Below are 26,218 nucleotides of genomic sequence, written 5' to 3' on the forward strand. Positions count from 1 at the left end.
CCCTTAGTTTAATGATATTTTTTAATGCTGATTACAAAAAAAACTTATAAGATTGAATCTATAAGTGGACAAACATGATTGTACACACAGAACTACTTAAGCATGAAATAAATGGTGCATATATTAACAGCAGCTCATATAAGAAATACCAAGAAGTTCACTGTAAACTAAATGAATATACAGTATAATAAGCTGGCAAAAAAGAAAAATAAAATAAAATCCTAGCCTGCATAAATAGAAATATGTTCTGCAGAATTACACTATATTTCAGCCTTACCAAGAAAAATGTATTGTTTTAATTTAGAGGAACAGGAACTAGTTCATTCATTCAAGACACAGAGTACATATTAAATGTAAAACATTTTATAAGTGATATTAAGAGCAATGAAAACAAAATTTCTTTCTTAGGTAATTAACATTTTAAGAGAGGCAGATAATAAGCAAATAGGTATAATTTCAAGTGGGGGTAAAAGCTAGGCAGAGAAAGAAAATAAGATGATGGGGTGAAAAGTGACAGGATGACCACTTTAGAACAGATTTAGGAAAGTTCTGAAGAGGCACCACTGAAATCTGAATTAAAAAAAAAAAAAAAAAAAACTAGTCAGGTAAAGATTAAAGAGGAATTAGAAATTAACTTAAACAGGTTTGAGAAATCACTTGAGAAAGTATTGTCTATAGGAAATCTGGACTAAGAAAACTGCTTCCTTAACTATTCCTACATGAAAGTCTAAAGAAAGGGGTATACAGGAAAATATCCAGGTGACAAGATTCAATAATCCTATGTGAATTAACAACAAAAAATCAGGCATGTTTGACTTAAAACAAAAGGGACACAAGACCTGACAGCTCACATACATATCACATAAAAGGAATTATTTTGTGAGACTTGAAAGTTCAATTCTTTAAAAAAAAAAAAAAGTTCAATTCTTTAAACAACTATCAAATGCCTATCATTAATAAGGCACCACATTAGTGTTACAAATTATGTAGTCTGTCACCTAAAGAAACTTATGCCTTGTACAGAACTATCGCTTCTGGATACTTTTCTACAGTAATTTCAATGAATAAAAGATAGGGTAGATCAACCACATACCAATTTCCTATGTATATTGAGCAAAGAATGTTATTCAAATCTTATTTTAATTATAAATAGGGTAGTTGATTACAGATAAAAACTAATATTTATACTTTATCTGAAAGTTTACAGAGATTTTAATCTGTATAATTTTAATCTGTATATATTATTCATTTATTTCTTCTGTCCCACAAAATGACCATAGTGATATATGGTATTTCCATTATAAAATGTAGAAAATATGTACCAAGGACCTAAGCTTGATCCTCAGCCCCAAGGGGAGGTGGGGGAGAGACAAAGTAGTCTTAGCCAAGTCCCATAATCTTTCCCACTCTTCCCTTTACACCAGTCTACTATCAGCTCTGAGACTCTTTTTGTATTTCCTTATTTTTCACATAGGCAGCATATTCACCATAATAGTACATATCTCACCACTTACAGAACCTCAAGTGAAGGGAGTAAAATGGCACAACTAGTAAATTCTCTCTGAAATTCAGATAGCAGGGGAGCCTCTTAGCTGCTGGTCTACCAATGAGAATCACTGTTCTACACTTTTCTATTAAAACGAACATATTAATCATTAACGTTAAAAGCCTTATACTAAAGAAAACTGAAGGGACAGATCTATGAGCAAAACAAAACAATTTCATGGGAGAGAAAATGTTATAAAATTTTAGTTTGGCTTATAAACTTCTAAAAATGTTCTACAATTTACAAAATATTTTAATCCAAAATTGAATCTGATTGATCATTGTCTTTAAACTTTTACCACATGAAAACTGGTCATTCATTTACTAACAAGTTTGAAAGTTTGGGTTTTTTTTGTTTGTTTTTTGTGGTGCATGTTAGGTAAATGCTCTACTACTGAGCTATACCCCCGGGGTCCAGTGATTAGGGACTATTCCCAAGCACTTTCATTATTTTCTTTGTCACTTATTTCTACTAAGTACTCTTGTACTGATTGTCAAATCTGTTGCTTTCAATATAGGGTCATTCTGTATCTATCAGAGTTAATCATATATTATGGTGGGCAGAATTTGAAAGTGAATTCCCATTGACCCATGCTGTTGTATAATCCCTCTCCTTGAATGTAGGAACATGACACAATATTACAGAGTGTGTGTCAAAAGTGAAAGGATTTTACAGATGTAACCAAGATCTGAACCAGTCAAGTTTGAGTCAATCAAATGGACATAACTAGGTGTGAGCCTAACCTAATCATATGATCATAAAATGAATAATCTAATTTCTATAATTTTTTTTTTTGCAGTGCTGGGGATTGAACCCAGGGCCTTGTGCTTGCAAGGCAAGCACTCAACCGACTGAGCTATCTCCCCAGCTCTCTATAAATTCTTGAAATGAACAAATTGTAAAGAAGAGATTAATGTTGCCAAGGATTAAAAATGAGAGAGTAGGAGAGAAAAGGGTGTAGCTATAAAAAAAGCATACTCAGAAATGTGGTGGTGATTTAGCTGGGCATGGTGGCATTCACCTATAATCTCAGCAGCTCTGGAGGCTGAGGCAGAAGGATCCAAAGTTCAAAGTCAGCCTCAGCAACTTAGCAAGGCCCTAAGCAACTGAGACCCTGTCTCAAAATAAAAACTAAAAGGAGCTGGGGATGTGGTTCAGTGGTTAAGCACCCCTGCATCGTGACTATGAAGAACCTTCAATGTGATAAAATGGTAGAGAAATACGTAAGGCCTTGGGTTTGATCCTTAAGAGAGTGAGCGTGCGCGCGCGCACACACACACAGACACAGAAATGGGTCATAAAAATAAATACAGATACATAAAAATGAGTGCATGTAAAACAGGGAAATCTAAATGAAATGAGTTTATCAACTCAATTTACTTGTTGCAATACGATGTTACAGCTTTACAAGATGCTACCATTGAGGGAAAATGAGTCAAAGGTACACTGGATTTCATTGTATCATTTCTTTTTGGTACCAGGGATTGAACTCAGGGGTGCTTAACTACTAAGTCACATCCCCAGCCTTTTTATTATACTTTATATTTAGAGACAGGGTCTCACTGAGTTACTTAGGGCCTCACTAAATTACTGAGGGTGGCTTTCAACTCTCAATCCTCCTGCCTAAGCCTCCTAAACCACTGGGATTACAGGTGTGCACCACTGCACCTGACCACTGTATCATTTTTTACAACTGCATGCAAATTTGCAATTACCTCAGAAAAAAAAGTGCTTAAAAGAGAGAGAACGCGCACGTGAGTGGCCTTTTCAGATCTCAAAGACACTCTCCTGTTGGCTTTTTATTTTTATTTTTTGTAGTTGTAGGTAGACAGCATGCCTTTATTTTAATTTGTTCATTTTCATGCGGTGCTAAGGCTCGAACTCAGTGCCTCACATGTGCTAGGCAAGTGCTCCACCACTGAGCCACAACCCCAGCCCCTTCTGTTGGCTTTTTAAAAAACAAACTGCTCTAAGTTCCACAGCTGCAAGGAAATGAATTTTGTCAACAATTCCATGAGCTGAAAAGAGGACCCTAGGCTTCAGATGAAATGCAGTCCCAGTTGATACCATGGCACAAAAGTCTTGTGAGAGCCTGAGAAGAGACTTAGTTAACTTGTGCCCAGACACTTGGGCCAAGGAAACAATGAGATAATAAATGTGTACTGTTTCAGTCCACTAAATTAAACATGTCATAATTTGTTTCTATATAGCATTAGAAAATGAATATATTTATGGTGGTTAAAAATTCACCAGGCATGGTGGCTTGTGCCTATAAATCCCACCTACTTCTGAGGCTGAACCAGGAGAATTGCAAATTTGAGGCCAGTCTTGGAGATCCTACCTCAAAATAAAGTGAAAAGGACTGGGAAAGTAGCTCAGTGGTAGAATGCCCTTAAGGGAGTTCAGTTCTCAGTACCATAAAAACAAACTAACAAAAGGATGAATGAATAATTGAAGGAAAATAAGCTAGGCTTAGAGGCATTTCTATAGTCCCAGCAACTCAGGAGGCTGAGTGAGGAGGAATGTAAATTTGAGGCCAGCCTCAGCAATTTAATGAGGCCCTTTCTCAAAATAAAAAATAAAAAGGGCTGGAGACATAGCTCAGTGGTAAAGCACCCCTGGTTTCACTCCATCAGTACCAAAATAAATAAATAAATAAATAAATAAATAACTATTAATGGCTAGAGAGGATAAAGAGCAAATGAAACTCATACACTACTAGCAGGAATGCACAATGGTGCACCAGTTTTGGTGGTGTTTTATTACAGTTAAACATACACTTCAACAAATGATCCCCAGCAATCCTATTCTTAAATATTTTCCACAAAGAAATGAAATGTCTGATTTCATTTGATTAAAAAAATTTGCACACAAATGTTCATAGGGAATTTATTCATATTTGTCAAAATCAGAAAATAATCTAACTATCCTTTAACTAATGAATAAACGGTCTGTGTTAACTTCATATAATGGAATACTACTCAGTAACAGAAAGGAAATAAAAAAACTACATGTAACAAAAAATGCAATATACTTAAGAGGAAGAAGCCAAACTCATGGGGCAACATACTTCATGATTCCACTTACACAATATTCTCAAAAGTAAAAACATAAGAAGAAACATTGCTCATTGGTAGTCAGGTTCTGGGGTTAGGTAAAAAGTTGACTACGAGGGGCACTAAGGAATTTGGGGGATGATAATACTATATATTTCGATTGTGGTGTGCTTACACAATTGTGTATATTTTTCTAAAGTCATAGAACTATAAACAAAAATGACAATTTTAAAGATTTAAGTTCTACTTCAAAAACCACCCTCTACCAAATTAATGTTCTTTAGACCTTGATTCTCATTCTAAAAAAGCTAAAATCTTGGGGCTGGGGTTGTGGCTCATTGGTGGAGAGCTTGCCTAGCATGTGTGAGGCCCTGGGTTCAATCCTCAGCACCACACAAGAAAATAATTAATAATATAAAGGTACAGTGTTCATCTACAACAAAAAGAGACTTTAAAAAAAAAAAAAAAAAAGCACCACTTCTGGTGGTGCACGCTTGCAATTTCAGTGACTTGGGAAACAGAGGCAAGAGGATTGAAATTTGAGACCAGTCTCAGCAACCCAGCAAGGCCCTAGGCAACTTAGTGAAAAAAATCCTGTCTCAAAATTTAAAACATAAAAAATAAAAAATAAGAAGGGCTGAGGATGTGGCTCAGTGGTTAAGAATACTCAACCAAAAAAATTAGGCCTCTAAATTTCTAGATGCTATTTTCTTACTCATTTTCTTTCTAGAGTCAATGTTAGACACAGCTGGACTCCCTTATCAAACAAAATTGGCTAACTAGACTTTTTTATATAGGTTACATCTGACTTTCCCAATTCCTATTCCAACTCTCCTTCCTTCTTAACACACCATAAAAACACACATATATGCAGGCACATACAGTTCTTTTAGTTTTTGTCATGTTAGAGACATTGACCTTCTCTATGTATGACTGACTTTTTATTACAAGGGCAGGGCATGTAGCTTAGAGATAAAGTGCTTGCCTAGTCTGTACAAAGCCAAGGGTTTGATCCCCAGTACAAAACAAACAAAAAACCCAATAACCTGAAAAGACAGAGATACATCTTAAAAACATTATTATGCCCAATGAAAACAGACATATTAAAAAATACATAAACCCATTTCATTTATATGGAATCTAAAATAGGCAAAACTATTGTATAGTGAATACCTGGGGTAAGGGGTGAGTAGATATAGTAATTAATTTTGCACTGACTACTTAAATAATTTCTTATTACTTCATTTTTCTAAACTAAAATTAGATTATATTATGTAAATTCTATAATTTATGCTAGTTTATTGCTAATGCAGACACTCAATTTAGAAAATACTGGCTAAGAACACACTGCAGGTAGGCACAGTGGCAGTTTTACATGCCTGTAATCCCCATGGCTTGGGAGTCTGATGCCCGAAGATTTCAAGTTTAAGGCCAGTCTCTTAAAATCGAAAATAAAAAGGCTCAGTGGTAAAGAGTTCCTGGCTTCAACCACCATTGCAAAAAAAAAAAAAAAAGAGAGAAAGAGAAAGAGAACTTACTACATAGAGGTACAACAATATCCTCTAAGTACAGGCGAGAAATATGAAATGGAATGCTGCCCACAAAAAAGTTGATATTTTTACTATAGAGATAAATGCATATAAGGCACTGAGTATATGAGAAAAAACAAACAAACAAACAAAAAAAAAACCAATAAATGATCAACTATCAGGCAGGGGAGGAAAAGAAATCAACATGAACCAAAGAAAACAAGGAAGACTTGGAACTATGTTCTCAAGGAATAAGTTAATGTTTCACAAATCATATTTTAAGACAGCATGAGATGTTAAAATATTCACATTCATAAAAGATTCTGAGATGCTGCCTTGTATTTCCCCTACTTGGAACATCACAATAAAATTTAATGTATTAAAAACTTACTCTACAAATCCTAGCAGATGAGATCTAGCAGAAAATGAGTGAATAGAATCAACAGGGCAAAAATGAGGAACAACCTTGGATTCTCAGTGTAAACAAACCAACTCTTCTGGACTATTTAAATCATTTTTTTCTTTTGAGGTATAGTGGTTTAAAAAGTTTGGTTTGTTCCACCCACCTTCATCTCCCACAGGGAAAGCCATATTGTAAACTAGTACAAAATTTACAGGGAACTTAATCAATTATCTATCCTTCACTGGGGTAAGGCCTTAAGAATGAGTTTGGGGACCAGTGTGAATAGAAGTTTGTTGGTTCTATTGTAATTTGTTTTAATTTGGGAGGTAAGGAAGGGGAGAAATTATAGTTCAATGCAGTACTTTTATAATACACAGGAGTACTTAAGATAATGGGTTGAAGTAATAATAAATTTAACATTAAGGTATACCCCACTCTAGTACATATACAGAATACAAATATAAAAACACTTAACTTATGGGCTGGGAATGTGGCTTAGTGCCACAGCAGCTGCCTGGCATGCAAGAGGCCCTGGATCTAATACCCAGCACCACAAAAACAAATGACAAAACAATAACAACAAAAAAAAAACTGAATATAAGTCATGATATACTTGTCAACATTAACTTTTTACTTTTTGAACTTATTTAAAGAAAAATGTATTTATCTCCTATCATCCTGTAAGACATGGAAAAAATTGGCCTATAAATGAACAAACTACTGACAAAAGAATATAAAAATATTTTGCTATTTCTTGCATTGCTCCATTTAGTGCAATCAACCAGAACCAAAGAACACAACGACAACAAAGACTGGTACAAATAATGAATTAAAATTATAGACTAAAAGGCAAGATAAATGATGGACAAACAAGATTCTTGACAAAAGTAATAAAATAATCAACTGTAAGGATCAGACTACAGAGAAGGAAGAATTTGAGCATCAACAGAAAGAGTTGGAAAAATCTGCAACCCCATCATTACCAAGCTATACCAGAGTGCAGGAAGCAAGTTAGGAGTAATACTGGGGACTTCCCTGGTGGGGGAGTTCTGTCCTTTGGTGCTTCCTCTGGGACCCACCATTTAAGAGGATGAACAAGCCATCACAAGTATTAATAATGTAGCATTGATCCAGGCAGTAAAATATAGAAGAGTCCAAATTTGTAGCAAATTCTGTGGCAATTTTAAAGTTGACTTGCCTTAGTAAATTACTGGACATTCTCAATACATGAATATAAAAACATGAGCACAGGAAAGCAAAATAACATTGCATATTACAAGCACTGTACTCTAAGTGCAAATGCAATGTTTTAAATAAAATCGCATTTAAAATTGAAAAAAAGAAAAGTAGAAATGATAAGGAAGTGGGATTCTTCCTCACTCACCCTACTCAGGGTAGAACTCAGTGGCACTCTACTAATGAGCTAATTTTACAGCCCTTTTTATTTTGAGTTATGCAGGGTGGCCTCAAATTTCTGGTTCTCCTGCCTCAGTCCCATACCCATACCCCAGTATCTGGAATTTAAAGGCGTGTACCACTATGTCTAATTAAGTTGGACATACTGTAGAAATGCAAGGCTAATTTATTATCTAAAAGGCGATGTAATATAACTTATCAATAGAATAATAAAACCTCATGTCATATCAAGTGATGAAGAAAAAGTGTTTGACAAGTAATATCATATCATCACAAAAATACTCAAAATATTAGAATAAGGAAACATCCACAACCTGCTAAATAGAACATCTATTAAAATTAACAATTAACATCTTTTTTTTTTTTTTTTTGGTGGTGCTGGGAATTGAACCCAGGGCCTTGTGCTTGTAAGGCAAGCATTCTACCAACTGACCTACAGTCCCAGCCCCAATTAACATCATATTTCATGGTGAAAGATCAAACGTTTTTCCTTAGATTACAAACTACACAAGGTTATCTGCTCTTGTCACTTCTGTTCAACATTTTGCCAGCAATTCTAGCCAGGGCAATTAGAAAAAGAAATTAAAAAGCATCAGATTACAAATCAAGAAGTACATGCAGATGGGCTGGGGCTGTGACCCACTGGTAGAGCGAGCACTTGCCTAGCATGTGAGAGGCACTGGGTTCAATTCTTAGCACCACATGCAAATAAATAAATAAAAGTTCATCAATAACTAATAAAATATTTTTTTTAAAAAGGAGAAGTACATGCAGAAGACACAATCTTTTCTATTAAAAAAAGTCCTAAGGAAACTATTTACAAAACAAATATCTGTTAGGAAACAGGTATTTAGATTATATAATCTATTTAACTCAATAATAAAAAGAACCCAATGTAAAAATTGGTAAAAGATGGATAGGCATTTCTCCAAAAGATGTACAAATGGTCAATGAATCCATGATATCAGGGAAATGCAAATCAAACCACAATGAGATATTACTTCACATCCCCTAAGATGGCTATAATAAAAAAATATAGATATGAACAAGTACTGGCAAACATGGAAAAACTAGAACCTTCATGCACTAGCGGAAATGTAAAATGGCCCATCTGCTCTGAAAAACAACCTGAAAGTTGCTCAGGAGTATTACATGACCCTACAATTTCATTCCTAGTTATATACCCAAGAGAAATGAAAGCTTCTACACGAATCTTATTCACAATAATTAGAAAGCAGAATAGGTAAACCTAATGAATATACGTACAAAATGGCATATGACTAACAATAAAAAATGAAGTTCTGTTACATGTTACAACATAAACTATGCTAACTGAAAGAAGCTCATCTTAAAAGATCATGTGTTGTATGCTTCCATTTATTTATGCAAAATAAGAAAATCCATAGACAGAAGATAGACTGGTGTTTAGGACTTTGGGTGATAGGAGTTAATGGAGAGAGAGTTAATGTATTTGGGGTTTCTTTTGGAAGTGATAGGAATGTTTTACAACTGATCTTAGGGATAGATGCACAACTCTACAAATATACTGAAAACCACTGAATAGTATACTCTAAGTGGGTAAGTAATACAGAATATGAATTACATTAAGATAGAATCATTATCTAAAAAAATAATAAAGCCACGCACAGTAGTGCACAACTGTAATTCCAGCTACTCAGGAGGCTAAGGTAGGAGGATCACAAGTTCTAGACCAGTCTGCTCCATTTAGCAAAACTCTGACTCAAATAAAAAAATATAGCCAGGTGTGGTGGCATATACCAATAATCTCAACGACTCAGGAGGCTAAAGCAGGAGAACTGCAAGTTTAAGGCCAGTTTCAACAATTTCTCAAGACCCTGTCTCAAAAAATAAATAGGGCTGGTGATGTAGCACCCTTGGGGGTTCAATCCCCAGTACAACAAAAATAAATAAAAAAGTCTGGAGATGTGTAACTCAGTGGTAAAGTGCCCCTGGGTTCAATACCCAGTACTACAAAAAACAAAATGAAAACAGAATAACAAATTCAATGCAAGTAAATCGATTTTATTCTCTTTGTTTACATGAGGATCACAAAATTTAAATGAATTTAAACTAATACAATTACAAAATATTTATGGTCATTTACAAGATACACATATGTGTATATATATATATATATAGTGTGTGTGTGTATATATATATATATGCATATATATTATTTTTTCTCTAGTATGTTCTTATTTAAACCATGTAAATACGAAGCAACTCCTGTGCTAATTAAAAAGCCTAGGAGCCAGGTAACAGTGGCACACACCTGTAATCCCAAACAATTCAAGAGGCTGAGGCAGGAGAATTAATAGTAAATTCAAGGCCAATCCCAACAACTTAGTGAAACCCTGTCTCAAAATTTAAAAACTTAAAATTAAAAAGGTTGGGGATTTGCTCAGTGGTAGAGTGTCCCTGGCTTCAGTCTCCAGAACTGCAAAGAAACAAAAACTAAATAAAAACAAAAGTCAACTTCACCCATAAAGGCATTTCTACATTAATTTTTAGGTCAAATTTAAAGTCACAACTTATTCAATTATATGATAAGTCAGCTTCAAAAACAAAATTAATTTCTTCAATAAATACACCTAAGTTTGCCAAAATAATAAGAAAACCTTCAATGCTAACATTATTTGTATTAATATAAGTATATATCACAATCTTGAAAGTTTTAAAATATTGACATTTAAGATACTGACTTACACTTCTCTCACTTTTAAATAATCACAAATACTACTCTTTTTCCTTCCATAATCAGACATCTCAAAAGAGTAGATTACAGCTGATATCCTGATTATCTTACCACTTGTAAATTTCTTTTGATTTCATTCCTGTTCTGTAATCTACCAAAAGGAAAAAAAAAATTCTGTATTTCAAGGTCATCGATTACTTTTCATAGCTACTCAGCAATTTCTTATCTGTTTTTATCCTTTTCAAATGTTTTAATTTTCACACTGTGGTTCCATCACTTTTTCTGGAATCTTCCTACAGATTAGGTGACAATATAGTATCAGAACTATTCTTTAATTCCATTATTGTTTGTTCTTTCAAAGATTCTTCCCAAACTCTCATTTTCTCACTGTAATTTTCTGTCTCTATTATTGTCTCATAGCTTCAGCCATCATTTACCACTTTGCACTAGATATATCCAAAATACGTATCTTCTGTATTCTATTTAAAAAATTTTCAACTGTCTATACATGTACCTCTCTACCTAGTGCAGTCATACTACTTCTACTTTGTTCTATTTCAAAACCAAATTAAGCTTGGGAGTGAAGAGTGCTTGTCTAGCATTTAAAAAGCCCTGGCTTAAATCCCCACTACCACCACAAAACAATGACACCACCACCAAAATCCCCAAGTTAATCTGGTATGGTTTTTATCATGGGTTTTCCCTGCCCAAGTCTTCCCTTAGCCTTAGCCTGGCATTCAAGGCCTTATAGATGGTACCCATGTAACTTCCCAAATCTTAGTATTACTCATTCATTAAAATCAAAGCATTTCCTCTTCTTTAGAAATTAAGTACAGGACTGGGGTTTTGGCCCAGTGGTAGAGTGACTGCCTAGCACATGCTTGATCCCAACATAGCAAATAATAAGTATTGGCAAGGATGCAGGGAGCGTGGGGGCCGCAGGGGGCGGGATAAGGTACACTCATACATTGCTGGTGGGATTGCAAATTGGTACAGCCACTCTGGAAAGCAATATGGAGATTCCTCAGAAAACTTGGAATGAAATCACCATTTGACCCAGTTATACCACTCCTCAGTCTATGCCCAAAGGACATAAAATCAGCATACTACAGTGACACAGCCACACCAATATTTATAGCAGCTCAACTCACAATATCTAAAACTACGGAACCAGCCTAGGTGTCTTTCAACAGATGGATAAAGAAAATGTGATACACACACACACACATATTGTATGTATATACAAATGTATATACGATGTATATATATGTGTGTGTGTGTGTGTATGTGTACATACAATGGAATACTACTCAGCCATAGAGAGAAATGAAATGATGGCATTTGTCAGTAAATGGATGGAACTGGAGAACATCATGCTAAGCAAAATAAGCCACCACCACCCACAACAAAATGGTCAAATGTTCCTCTGATGCTAATTCACAATAAGGTGTGTGTGGGGGGGGGGGGCAAGGAATAGAAGAACTTTGAATTAGACAAAGGGAATGATGGGAAGGGAAAGGGAATGCAAAAAGGAAAGATAGTAGAATGAATCGGACATTACTTTCTTATATGCATATATGATTACATGGCCACTATAATTCCATATCATGTACAACCGGAAAAATGAGAAGTTATGCTCCATATATGTATAATATGACAAAGTACATTCTACTGTCATACATAACTAATTAAAACACATTTTAAAATTCCTAGATAGAATTTCTATTTTGTGCTTTGGATGAGTAAGTCAACTAAGAATTTTGAAACATTTTATAAGCAATATCATGCCAAATATCATTTATAGCTATAAATATATTCTGGTAAACAGAGAAGAGTCTTATGAAATTTTAATTTTAAACCAGCATGGTGGAGCACACCTGTAATCTCAGAGACTCAGAAAGGTAAGGAAGGAGAATATAAAGTTCAAGATCCAGTTTCAACAACAGAGAGATAGTCTCAAAAAATAAATAGGGTTGAGAGTTGGTGGTAGACTACCCCTGCATTCAATCCCCAGTAATGAGGGAAGAAAAAAAACAAAACAAAACAAAACAAAAAAAAAACGATTTAAGGTAGCACTTCAAATATTACTTAGGTTATTTCCTCTTTTTGTCTGGGGTACAGTGGAGTGAAATTTTTCAAAAATCAAGCATGTATTTTCTACTTTTCTGACTTAGGAAAATTACTACTGAAAAAATATTAGCAAAGAGTTTGAGGTCCTCTTAATTTAATGGTTATAAGCAAAGTAGAAAAATCTTTAGTTTTTTATGTTGTCCCCTCTTTTCATAATAATTTATAAAAATTAGTTACATTTCTGCTTAAGATGATTTTTAAATATCTAATGGGTCCCACTAAGAGTTGAATTTAAGGGACGGTAATTCCTGGAGGTTTAATACTAACAAAAAATGTGAACATGTAAGACCTTCCTATTTTAAAAAAGATTTTTCTTCATTTTTGCTCACATAGCATTCTATCACTATCACAAAGGAGGGAGATGATATAATTAAAGCCTTAATTTTTTTTGCTCTTTTTTTTCCTTCTTTATTGGTACTGGGGATTGAACCCAGGGATTCTTAACCTCTGAACCACATCCCCAGTCCTTTTTTTAAGTTTGAAACAGGGTATCCATAAATTGAGGCTGGCCTAGAATGTGTGATCCTCCTGCCTCAGCCTCCCAAGTCAATGGGATTACAGGTGTGCACCACCACACCCACAGTTTTTTTTTTTTTTTTTTTTTTTTGGTAGTTGAGATGGACAGGAATGCTTTTATTTTATGTTTTATTTTTATGTGGTGCTAAGGATCCAACCCAGTGCCTCACATGTGCTAGGCGAAGTGCTCTGTCACTGACTTACAGCCCCAGCCCCTGCATTACATTAGTTTTTAATTTAAAAAAATTTTTTTTTAGTTGTAGATGGACACAGTACCTTTATTTTGTTCATTTAATATTTTCTGTGGTGCTGGGATCGACCCAGTGCCTCATGAGTGCTAGGCAAGCGCTCTACCGCTGAGCTACAACCCCAGTCCAGAATATATTTTAACCATCTAGAAAATTTACTTATCTATAACCAATAATTCCCTGACACTGTTGGATGTCAGCGGACCTGTCATGTTTCTTCATCATTTGTAATTGTAACTTGGGAGCAAAATAGGTAATATAAATGATATATACTACAATGAAACCTAAAATTACAACCATTACAATTCCTTAAGAATTGGAATAATCCACCAATTTAGTCTTTACCACCCACTATAAAAATTCTTTCTATGACACATTTGAGCTATTTCATCTCCCTGTGTTCAGCAAGAGGTTTATTTCAAGCTTCTTCCTTAAACCAAATGATCTGACATGATCTGACTTACACTTTCTGATCTCCAAACATTTGAAGATATTGTGTTTTACCTTTAGGGCATTTGTTGTTATCATCTTATACAAAATCTATAAAAAAATATCAGAGCACTTTTGGAAACAATATAGATTTTATTTTAGATTTTGTTTGTTTTATTTTATTTTAGGGTTGTTTTTTCCCCTGCTAATGAATAAACAATTATCAATATAGCCAGGAAATAACCAGACGAAAGTCTTCTCCATTTAAAGATTCTAAAACAAGTTTTTGCTTTATTAGTAAAGTAGGTTTCTGAATGGTGAAAGGAGGAAGAAATATTTAGTACATCATTTTTATACATAAAGTGTAGTAAAATACATTGAAAGGACTGTTGTGATAGATCAATGTATTAATATATGTTAAATATTTATAGCAGTCAGGTGCAGTGGCACCTGCCTGTAATCCCAACAGCTTGGGAAGCTGAGGCAGTAGGATCGAGATCTCAAAGCCAGGGGGCTGGGGATATAGCTCAGTTGGTAGAGTGCTTGCCTTGCAAGCGTGAGGCCCTGGGTTTGATCCCCAGCATCACCAAAAAAAAAAAAAAACACGAGATCTCAAAGCCAACCTGAGCAACTTATCAATGTCCTAAAGAAACTCAGTGAGACCCTGTCTCTAAAATATAAAAAAGGAGGGCTGGGGAGATAGATCCGTTGGCAAAGTGCTTGCCTTACAAGCATAGGGCCCTGGATTTGATCCCCAGCACCACAAAAAAAAAAAAAAAAAAAAGAATTATAAAATATAAAAAAGGGCTGGGGATGTGTCTCACTGTTTAAGGACCACTGGTACCAAAAAAAAATTTAGAGCAGTACTTGGCACAAAGTAAATGCTGTATCTGTTAGACACTGTAATTCATTATTAATATGCACTTATTTAAATTCAACTATTATGATAATATATGCAAGAAAAATAAAGATATTTTAATAACCTTAATTCGGATTTTCCAACATCTCAGTAATAACCTTACTTTTATACTGTAATTTAATGACCTTAAAATGGTAAACTATTCAGCCATTCAAAATCATTTTCAGAAAAATCTTTACCAGCATGAAAAATGTATGTGACATATTGACTAGAGGGTTAAAAGGCAATAATCTGTCAAAAAGAAGTATAAAATCTATGTTCCAAATTTGGTTTCTTAAAAATGCAAAACCATGGAAATAAGAGACAAGAAGAGACACAACAGATCTCACTGTATTCTTAAAATGTCAGCAGCAGATATGTTTTGGTAACATTACATGTTAAAAAAAAAAATCAGTATCTTAAAAATATGCCTTACATGGGCTATATAAGCCTATCTTTAAGTTGTTTTTGAAAAGCTAATAAGTAATAGCGATGGTGATGCACACCTGTAATCCCAGTGATTTAGGAGGCTGAGGCAGAAGGAGCTCAAGTTCAAGATTAGCCTGAGCAACTTACAGAGATCCTTTCTTAAAATAAAAGTTTAAAAGGTAGGGGATGTAGCTCACTGGTAAAGCACCCCTGATATCAATCCCTAGTACTGAAAAATAAGAATAATAAAATTAATAGGTGTGATGGCACACACATATGATCCCAGTGGCTTTGGAGGCTGAGGCAAGAAGGTCTCGAGTTCAAAGCCAGCCTCAGCAACTTAGCAAGGCTCTAACAAAATACAAGACCCTGTCTCTAAATAAAATACAATATAAAGCTGGGGATGTGGCTCAGTGGTTGAGTGCCCCTGAGATCAATCCCCAGTACCAAAAAAAAAAAAAAAAAAAAACACACCAAAAAAAATTAATTAAAATTTGTAAGTAATAAGTATCTCTACCTTCAGGAAACAAAAATTCAAGGTATTAAAGTAAGAAATTCATCATAATACAAAAGGTAACAAAGCATTAAATATAAACACATCCTAAAATTCTATTTCTTCTTTTGTTAGTCATCCCATATATCACTCCTACAGAACTTTTATACTAAACTTAATTTTCAAACATTGACAGTGCTCCATACATTGTTTCCACTTCACAAATAAGACAAAAACTAAAGAGTGTGTTATGAAACAGCAGAAAATACATTATAAAAGAACAAGGAAAAGTTTAGTGTTATTCTCTCAAAATTCCATTGCTCCAAAAATTACAGTTGACATAAGCTAGTATTTTCTCTATGCTACAGTTGGTACATACTAACATTCAGAAAAGCACTTGTGATAGCTTCTTACCCACCTCATCCTCAAGTCTTTTCTCTCAAGCATTTGGGCTCCTTCTCTCTTCTATTTTTTAAGTGGTAACATTCTAGAGGCAAAATTTTAAGTGGTAAAATTCTAAAGCCAAATTCTAGAAAAGTGATCTCAGTCACACTCACTGTTATTAACAATTGACACAGATGTCAGGTACTCTAAAATATAAACATTTTATCTACAATCCCTCTACTGAACTTGAGGAGTAGGAAAAGTCAAGGTTTAGAAATATACACTGAACATCCAACATTTGCAATGCAGTTTTCTAGAATTCTGAAGAGTGGCATCAGTGATTTTTCAATCAGTAGATTAAAATCTACAATACCTTAATTAGACTATAACAAAATGACTCAATTGTTTTGATAAACTAAAAATTATAACTATTATTTTTAAATCTCCAAACTTCTATATGCATTACTACATATGCTACAAATTAGCATATGTAGTAATGCTAATTTAGTGTGACATAAATTATTGCAAGAGAAATAAAGAAACCTGAAAATAAACCTCAAAAAAAATTTTCTATAGAACCTGATAACACCACCTTATTAAAATAACATGTAAGCTTTTTGAGTAATGAACTACACATTTCCAAAGTTGGAAAAATAAAAAAATAAAGTTAGCACCCATAAACATCCAGAAAATTACATAAGCAAAAAGCTTATATGTTCTGCTAGAACTTTTCATAAAATTTACATGTAAATAATTTGAATTCTACATATTTAGGCTATATGTTCTATAATTCTGTACGTAAAAATTTGACATGCAATCTATAATAACCATAATAGCCTTCTCCACCATTTCATTTTCCTTCTTTACCCACATAATCAACAAAACCCATTACTTTTAACACTAATAAGTAATAGAAAACTTAAGAATACAAGTTCAGTAAGTCAAAAAAGTATTCCAAGTGGACTACATTATAAGTTTGAGATTTATTTAAGAGAAGCAGCAGCAGTAGCAGTAGCAGCAGCAGCTGGCAAAACGAGATAACCTCCAAAACTAAAAGTGAGTAGATTTTTAAACTATTAATTTTTGTATAGATTATTCTATACATGATTTATGAAAGGTTGCTTATGACAGGCCTGAAAAGAATTTCTCTTAGACATGTCTATATGCTAGCAAATTGAAACTACTTTAGTTACTTATGTTACCCTTCATTCCAAATCTGAGTCCTTACTATTTTCTAAAGCTGGGAAAACATCTTCAGAAATAGATGAATGAAATACATAAATTAAGATAAACAACACACACACACACATGCACACACACACACAAAAAGGAATTAAAATGAAAACAGGTCTTAGAAAAACAAAATTAAGAAGTTAACAAATTTTTGGTCTACAACTTCAATTATTCAATGGACAAAATGATAAATCAAACTGGTCAGAAATCTACATACAAAGTGGATAGATGAACCTAAATTTCAATCCAATCTGTGGAGATATTTCTCAGGATTCTTCTTACTAAGATGCTTGATCCTCCTCCAGTAGAGGGAGCAAAATCATAAGACTCAACTTGTCACAAGAAGGGAGATGAGTTTTTAAGTGCCTTTACATCCATCTAGACATTTCAAAAAATGTGTGGAAAATACTCTGAAATACAACTAAGCTGGGTGTGGTGATGCATGCCTGTAATCCCAGTGACTTGGTAGACTAAGACAGGAGAATTCCAAGTTCAAGGCCAGCCTCATCAACTTTGTAAGCCCTAAGCGAGAGACTGTCTCAAAATAAAAATAAAAAGAGCTAGGAATGAAACTCAGTCCCTGGGTTCAATCCTGAGTACAAAAAAGAAAAAAAATATACAACTAAAGTAAACCTTATGGAAAACAAAGATTTTCTTTTTTTACAAATACTTTAATTTTTTAAAATGAGAAACTGGTCCCAAAATCCGAATATTAAGAACCATGGTATATACTGTTGTCCACAAAGTCTCAAAGGCAAACAAGGTATTAAAGCATTTTATAAAACCCTAATTTAACAAGAGTTCATAAAAATGTAAAACATTACATGAAGTACATTTTTAATTATAAAAGTAATACACTTAACATGACAAAAATCGTAGAAAACAAGTGAAAGAAAAGTGCAACTGTACTACCTATTTTCTTCTGGTATTTTTTCATGTGCATATTTTCAAATTGCTGTAAGTGTAATTATAAAAACATTTATTAAGCACTTAACTGTAATTGAGGCACAGTCCTCAGCACTTTCACACATTATAACTGTTAATCCTTTCAAAAGCCTTACTAGTTAGACTCTATTATTATTTCATATTTTAAAAACAAGAAAAAAGAGACACATAGAAATTGGACAGTTAGCTCAAAGTCATACAAATAATAAGAGGAACTAAGATTTGAACATATGTAGTCTAGAACCAAAGCCTATTCTCTGAACCACTTTACTGTGACAGTAATTTTGAATTGTTTCCCTCTCATCATTAACATATTTTCAGTGTTAATTTTTGAAGACTTTTTAATACTTACAATAGACCATCTAATAAATGGATATGCTATTTCCAGTTGTCTCTTGGAAAACAGTAAGATAAATATCTGTGGGTATATTACTTTAGAAATGTATGGATTATTCTAATATACCACCAAATGCTTTCCAAAATATTTATTTTAATTGGCAAAGCAATGTACCAATTTCATCAAAATTTGCAGCATTAAAGTATTAACATTCTAAAAATTTGTTTCTAATTGATAAAAATTAAATCATACTCCACAATGAATTAATTTATTATTAAAATTACAGGTTTTACTAATTTGATTTCCTGTTTTATGAATTTCTACCTATGGGCTTTATCCAGTTATCAACTGCAATTTTAAGATCTCTAATCAATTTATATGAGCTTTTCACAGGAATGTTAACAGTATGTCCATCACATCTGCAATAAAATTTTCCCAGTCTTATTATCTTATTCCCAGTTTCTTATTTTATTATGGTTTTAAAAGTTTTATTTTTGGTAAAATCACCTTTCATTAAAGGTAATAATAATTAAATGTTACAGAAGAGGTTTCAAAACTCACAATTTTCTCAGCATAAAAGTTAGTCTATTGCTTTGAGGACATCAATGAATCACTTTCAGTAACATTTTTAAGGCAACATAAACCTATGTTAAAATATGCATATTCAATAGAATTCTGAGTTTGAGAAATCTTGAATAGGCTACAAATAAAATGAACTCAATGAATAAAATCCCACTCTACTCCAAATATCAAAAATAAAAGTAGGGCTGAGGTTATGGCTCAGTGGTAAAGGGCTTACCTAGCATGTGTGATGCTCTGGATTCTATCATCAGCACCACATAAGAAAATAAATAATATAAAGGTGTTGTGTCCATCTACAACAAAAAAATATTTAAAATATAAAAAAATAAAAAATAAAAGTAGCTACATACCTGTCGCTGTAAACACAGGCGATTTCTGTCATGTAAATGCTGATGATTAGAAAATGATGAATGCCAACTCCGAGCCTGACATTGCAACTGAGTTTGAGCCATATCAGAAGTCCGTGCTACAATATGTGAAGTAAAGTGTCGATCAAGGTCATGATCTAAAGCATGATTTGAATTATCTTGTCCAAATGTTGACTCATCAAATTGTGGAAGCAGACCCTCCTGAAGGAGGTCCTCTGGGTCAAGTCCTGTGAATGGCTCAGTTTGAGATTCCACTTGATGAAGTAAATTGTCTTCTAAAGATGAAAAGCCATTAGTTTCTACATGATCATTGAAATGGCCCATTTGAGTTCCTGAGTCAACAGGATCTGGGAAGTTCATATGCACAGGAGATAATTTTGAATTGCTATAATTACCCTGAGGATGTGATGAATGCAACATTTGAAAATTATTTGAATTCAGTGATGCATTGGGGTTTAGGATATGCTGAGTAGATTCTTGCTTGATTCCCCTATGAGGTGAAAAGGAATTACTTCCAGAAAAATCAGATAAAGTCTGATTTGCATGATTGGGTGCAAGAACTGCAGAGGATTGAAGGAGACTGTTTGGTGAAATATGATTATTGGAAAAGGAATAATGTGAAGAAAACTGCTGAGAATTATTGACAGAACAAGAAGTCATATTTGGAGAGGGTCCATTAAAATTTCCTTCTTGATGATTGTTACACTTGAGGAAGTGTACTGAAGGATTTGGCGTTTGAGAAAACTGCATCGAAAGAGACTGTTGTGAAGTAGATGCATTAGTAATTTGTGGTGGGTGGTTAACACTGACTCTATGAGGACCAGAAACATTAATAGACTGGCTAAGAGAATTTTGCCCTGGGGTAAGATTATTTCTGTTTTGTTGTGAGCGTAGTGAAGTACACTGTGTTTGTTGTTCATTGGCCTGAAATAAGGCAAAGTCATGGTGTGCCACAAAGCTTTTATTTTGATGCATAGAATGTGAATGTCCTTGTTGGTGAAAAGGAGATCCATTTTGATTAGAAATGTTAGTAGCTGTCTGATGACCCCACATTGGACTGCCATCTGCCACATCTGGAAACAAACCATTGGGTTGGTTTGGGGGATGGATAGGAGAACAATTAAACTGAGAGTGTGGAGATAACACATGTTCAGCTGGGCTACCAAAAGACTGATTAACTTGATGAAATTTCATTGAATCAAATTGATTTAACTGTTCAAAATCAGTCATTTTCTGATGTGTTGGAGTACCATGAACATGGTTCAATGAGTCTATATGCAACGGTTCAAACTCTGCACCCAAGTTCAATTCATCAACTAGCGAAACAGGTCCTGGTTGTACAAATGCATCATCTGATAAACCTTCTAAGGTCTCACCAAAAAGATTGGCATCATCAAAAAAGTCCATCATTGGATCTGTCATCTTTAAAAGTCAATAACAATCTGGGCTGTTCACTCCAAATGAAGTATATTCAGTTTCTCTGTGGTAGATATTATTAGATCATTACTGAAGGTCATCAACTAATCCAAAATAAGCCATTGTTCATTATTGCTCTAGATAATGACATGTCATCAAGTGTAAGAATCCTAGGGAAAAAAAGAACAAAAACAACTTAAATTTAATAATGATTATTCATTAACTTTACATCAACAAAGCTTATATATGACTTAAAAAGTATAAAACATTAAGTGTACAGTTTTTTTGTAGAATAATACATTGCAAATTGCTCATTAACATTCCCAATAAGGAGTGGGGGAATTTCCGAGAGTGGACATAACTATATGCATTTAAAAACAATAGGGGTGGGCTGGGGATATAGCTCATGTGGTACAGTGCCTGCTTTGTATGCACAATTCCCAGCACCACAAAAATAAATAAATACAGTAAAAGAATAGGGGTGAACCAGGTGCTGTGGTGCATGCCTGTAATCTCATTGATTCGGGAGGCTGAAGCAGGAGGATCACAAATTCGAAGTCACACTCAGCAGCTCAGCAATCTTTCGACTTAATGAGACTCTCAAAATTAAAAATAAGTACTGGGGATGTAGCCCAGTGATAATGTGCTCCCAGGTTCAAACTCCAGGACCTCCCCTACACACACACGCAGAGCAATAGTCCCGGGGATGAAGCTAAGTGGTAGAGTGCTTATCTAGCGTGTTCAGGTCCTGGGTTTAATCCCCAGTACCGGAAACATAAAATAAGAAATAAATTTTTAAAAAAAAATTGTTGTAGTTGTAGATGGACAGAATGCCTTTGTTTATTTTTATGTGATGCTAAGGATTGAACCCAGTGCCTTGTGCATGCTAGGCAAGTGCTCTGCCACTGAGCTACAGCCCCAGATCCAAAAATTTTTTTTAAAGCTCGAATATTATGATGAATACAGTCATATTATTATGATGAAAGTAAAGTAAACCTAGAAATAGTTAATTGCACTTTCTCCCATAGCATGAAATGGTCATCACTCCCCAGCAATTTTCACCAATGTAAAAAATATTTATGTTACAATTCAAAATAAATCCTGTTAAGATAACTGATATCAGACCTTCTCAGATTAGTAAGTATATTGCAATCTTGTGCTCTGGACATCTTGAATAGATAAATCTATTATTTCATAAGGTGTATGTAGAACTGCATCAAGAAGAACAACTACATGAGATTATAAACTGGCCCAAAAGGAGACCAAAGTTAGCCATCTGATTAGCAGACAGCACAGATGTATGTGGAGGGATATGTTGAAAGACATTCACACATTTTCTACCATGGCCTTGTTCATCTACCATAGAAAATCAGCCTTCTTTATAGCCAAATGATTTAGACATCTATGAAGCAAAAGCAAGCACCTTCCTGTAATTGCTGTATTTATTATTCCATTCCCAATGCCATTCTGTTGAATCATCTAGAATATAAATATTGCTTATTATTTTTACTAAACTGTACAAATACTGAGGCTCACACTGAGAAGAAAACAAATAGAAGTTAAGCAATAAATTTGGTCTTATGATAGTCTCATAAGAAAAACAATTATAATTATGTATACAGAGTTGCCCCTTGGAATCTGAGCGGGTCGGGTACCATGATCCCCCATCTTTGCCTAGAGAAATACCAAAATCCATGGATACTCAAGTCCCTTATTTAAAATGCATGCTGGGCATGGTGGTGCACACCTGTAATCCCAGCAGTTCGGGAGACTGAAGCAGGAGGATCACAAGTTCATGTCTAGCCTCAGCAACTTAGCGAGGCCCTAAGCAACTTAATGAGACCCTGAATTAAAATAAAAAGGGCTGGGGATATGGCTCAGTGGTCAAGCGCCCCTGGGTTCAATCCCTGGTACCAAAAAAAAAAAAAAAAGTATATGCATGTGGAGCACTTTCATGTTAGTAATCTTTGCAAATATTCCTATATATACTAAATCATCTCTAGGTAGCATATGATACCTAATACAAAATAAATGTTATATAAAGAGTCAATACACTGCTGTACTGTCTAGGAAATAATAACAAGGAAAGAAGTCTACATATGTTCAGTACAGATGCAATTTTTTTTCCCAAATATTTTTGATCTACAGTTGATTGAAACATTTGATGAAGAACCTGAGGCTACAGATGGTTAATTGTACATGTTTATATTTAGGCACACATATACATTACTTATGAGTAAAAAGGATCTAACAGATTACTTGATAATATTGAATAGGTATCTATTATTGTTCTAGGTTTGTATCATTCCCAACATTCTTAATACAGGTAATTTTTTATTCTGCCCACACTGTCTTGCATGGAGAACCACAAATAAAAGTATTTGCTGTTCTACATTTGAATGAATTCAAAAATAAACAAAGGACTAAGACACTTTTTCAGAACTTCAATTCTGGAAGATCAATATTAGGAAAAAAATTCCTATGGACTGGGGATACAGCTCATTTGCTGAGCACTTGCCTAGTACATGTGAGGATCTGGGTTCTATTCCCAGTACTGCCCCCCGACACACACACAAAAAGGGATATATAGATTTCTAAAAAAACGACTTTTTTATTGGCAGTACTAGGGATTGAACCCATGGGCCCTCTATCACTACACTACATCCCCAACCCTTTTTTAATTTTTTAAATTTTGAGACACAGTCTTGCTAAGTTGCCTAGGCTAGCCTCAAACGTTTGATCTTCCTGCCTCGGCCTCCTCAGTCGCTGTGATTACAGGCATGTGCTGCCCTGCCCAGCTCCTAAACAAATTTTCTGCCATTTAAATGTAGAAATGCTTGTAAAAGCCCTGAGGAGTAAAAACTACCAGATCTAGATTAACTTTACCTAGAAATTATCATATTAACAATCACTATGATGTTCATATGCTTTTATAAACATATTTTAGAAAAAGTAAAATGTAGAAAAAGAAATTATTTTTCAGATTTTACTATTATGAGACTAAAAATATGGAAGACTGTTCTCTGAACTCAATAAGCATTAGCCAAAAAATATGGTAGCTCAAGTAACTTCTCTGAAACACTTTATATTCAGCTTCTGACACTTTGACTAGAAAACACCTATGTATATCTAAGCAATTAAATCAGAAAAGTAATGCCTTCTGAGTTTTACATGAATGGATGATTATTTATCAAATGGACCATATTAAAAAAATGGAAATTATAAAATACAATTTCACTGATCGATTATAAAGTACAATATTAGTTGATACAAGTTGAAGAAAAATGCTGCCAATTAAACTATGACACTTAGAATTTTATTTATTCATTTATTTATTTATTTATTTATTTATTTATTTATTTATTTATTTTTGGCAATACTGGGGATTGAACCCATTAGTGCTCTATCACTGAGGTACATCCTTGAACTTGCAATCCTTCTGCCTCAGCCTGCCAAGTAACTGTGATTATAGACATGTACCTGCGCCACCACACCCAGCAAAAATAAAAGAATTTTTAAAAGACTATTCTGAAGTTGAGTATAGTGGTGCACATCTGTAATCCTAGTGATTTAGGATTACAGGAGGATCCAAAGAGCACCCGAGTTCAATCTCTAATACATAAATAAATATTTGATTTATTCTAAATATTCATGTTATGCCAGAGTAATATTCCATATATGAAAAAACTGGGGCAGCTTTTGAATTTTTATACATTATGGTAGATCAGCTAAAACAGAAAGTTTTTTAATTTTTTCTAATTTGTCAGAAAGTGTTTTCTACCAGAAGCTTACTAACAGTGGCAATTTTAATTAAGAAAACACTGTTATTTATTCATCCAATAAATATTTACTAATCAATAACTTCACATACTCATTGCCAACACATGATATATGTGCTTTGATAAAGGTAAACATGGAGGAGGAACATCTAATGTCAAAGAAAACACTGACACAAATACTATACTAGAAGAAGATACATATCTAATAGGGACAAGATAGTAGTCAAAGTGGTGGCTGTAGTTCAAAGGATACAAAGTACCAGATAATGTAGGATGAAAAAGTCCAGAGATCTAATATACACTATGAGGACAAATGGATAGAGAAATAAGTAATAAGTACAATAATTATGCAAACAGTAAAATCTGTTTGCATGGTGAATACAGATGGGTCTCCATTATAAAATCCTTCAAACTTTGTTACATGTTGAAATTTTTAATCAGAAATTAGAAGGAAATCAATGTTTTGTTTTTTCTTTTTAAAAGAAGACTCACATTTATTTTTATTCTTTCCTGGAAAAAAAAAAATGTTGGCAACGAGGTTTTCAAAATACACAATTTCACAGAGTCAAAAAAAAAAAAAAAAAAAAAAGACTGGGCTAGGCTGCAAGGATCCCACACCTTTAATCTCAACAGCTCAGGATGCTGAGACAGGAGGATCTCGAGTTCAAAGCCAGTCTCAGGGACAGCAACTCAGTGAGACCCTGCCTCTAGATAAAATACAAAATAGGGCTGGGGATGTGGCTCAGTGGTTGAGGGGTTGAGTTCAATCCCCATACCAAAAAAAAAGATTGGGAAATGAGGTAATAGAATCAACATGATATATAAATCACAAAGATACTAGAAAAACGGATCTAGGAGACTTAGTGAAAAAATAGAGAACACTAAGAAAACAACCAAATTTATTTGTAGAACCTCTAAAAGCATCAAGAATTGTCAGTACCAGGTATCTTTTTTTGGGAAGGAAATCATTGTTGAGATAATTTTACATCATTCACCAGCCACGTGCTGTAATTTTTGTAATATTCAGTAATTATTCTGACTACTGAATATAGCTGACATTATTATACAAAAAAATAAAAAATAAAAAAGATAGTGAACCTTACTTAAAAAAAAAATTAACTATGAAAAAATGCCCATAAAAATTCAGTGAACCATGTTTTCTGGTTTGAACAGCTTATTCTACAATTGACAAAATGTTCATTTAAATTCCTCTTTTATGATCTATTGTTTTAATTCTACCAATTTCCAACTTCGAAAAACCATTATGTCAGTCTAATTTTAAGTTATTATTTAAGCACATGTTTATGGACATTCCGGTAACATCCAAAGCATCTTTACACGAACAAAAATATCTTGCCCTCAGGA

The 26,218-nt window shown here is 34.0% G+C and overlaps 1 protein-coding gene across 6 annotated transcripts in view; it reads right to left on the reverse strand.

Moving 5' to 3' along the window:
- The window catches only part of CHD9 (chromodomain helicase DNA binding protein 9), a 195,183-nt gene that overhangs the window by 116,471 nt on the left and 52,494 nt on the right, over window positions 1-26,218 (reverse strand). For 3 of the 6 annotated variants that reach the window (XM_079118515.1, XM_079118514.1, XM_079118513.1), the window contains exon 3: window positions 19,641-21,244. In XM_079118515.1, the coding sequence (XP_078974641.1) occupies window positions 19,641-21,080 (1,440 nt within the window). In that variant the 5' untranslated portion in view covers window positions 21,081-21,244. Of the gene's footprint in view, window positions 1-19,640; window positions 21,245-26,218 lie in introns of those variants that run through there. The other 3 variants (XM_079118517.1, XM_079118516.1, XM_079118512.1) reach the window with 2 other exon arrangements.

The sequence above is a fragment of the Sciurus vulgaris genome (assembly GCF_902686455.1).
Source record: "Sciurus vulgaris genome assembly, chromosome: 17".
Lineage (NCBI taxonomy): Eukaryota > Metazoa > Chordata > Mammalia > Rodentia > Sciuridae > Sciurus > Sciurus vulgaris.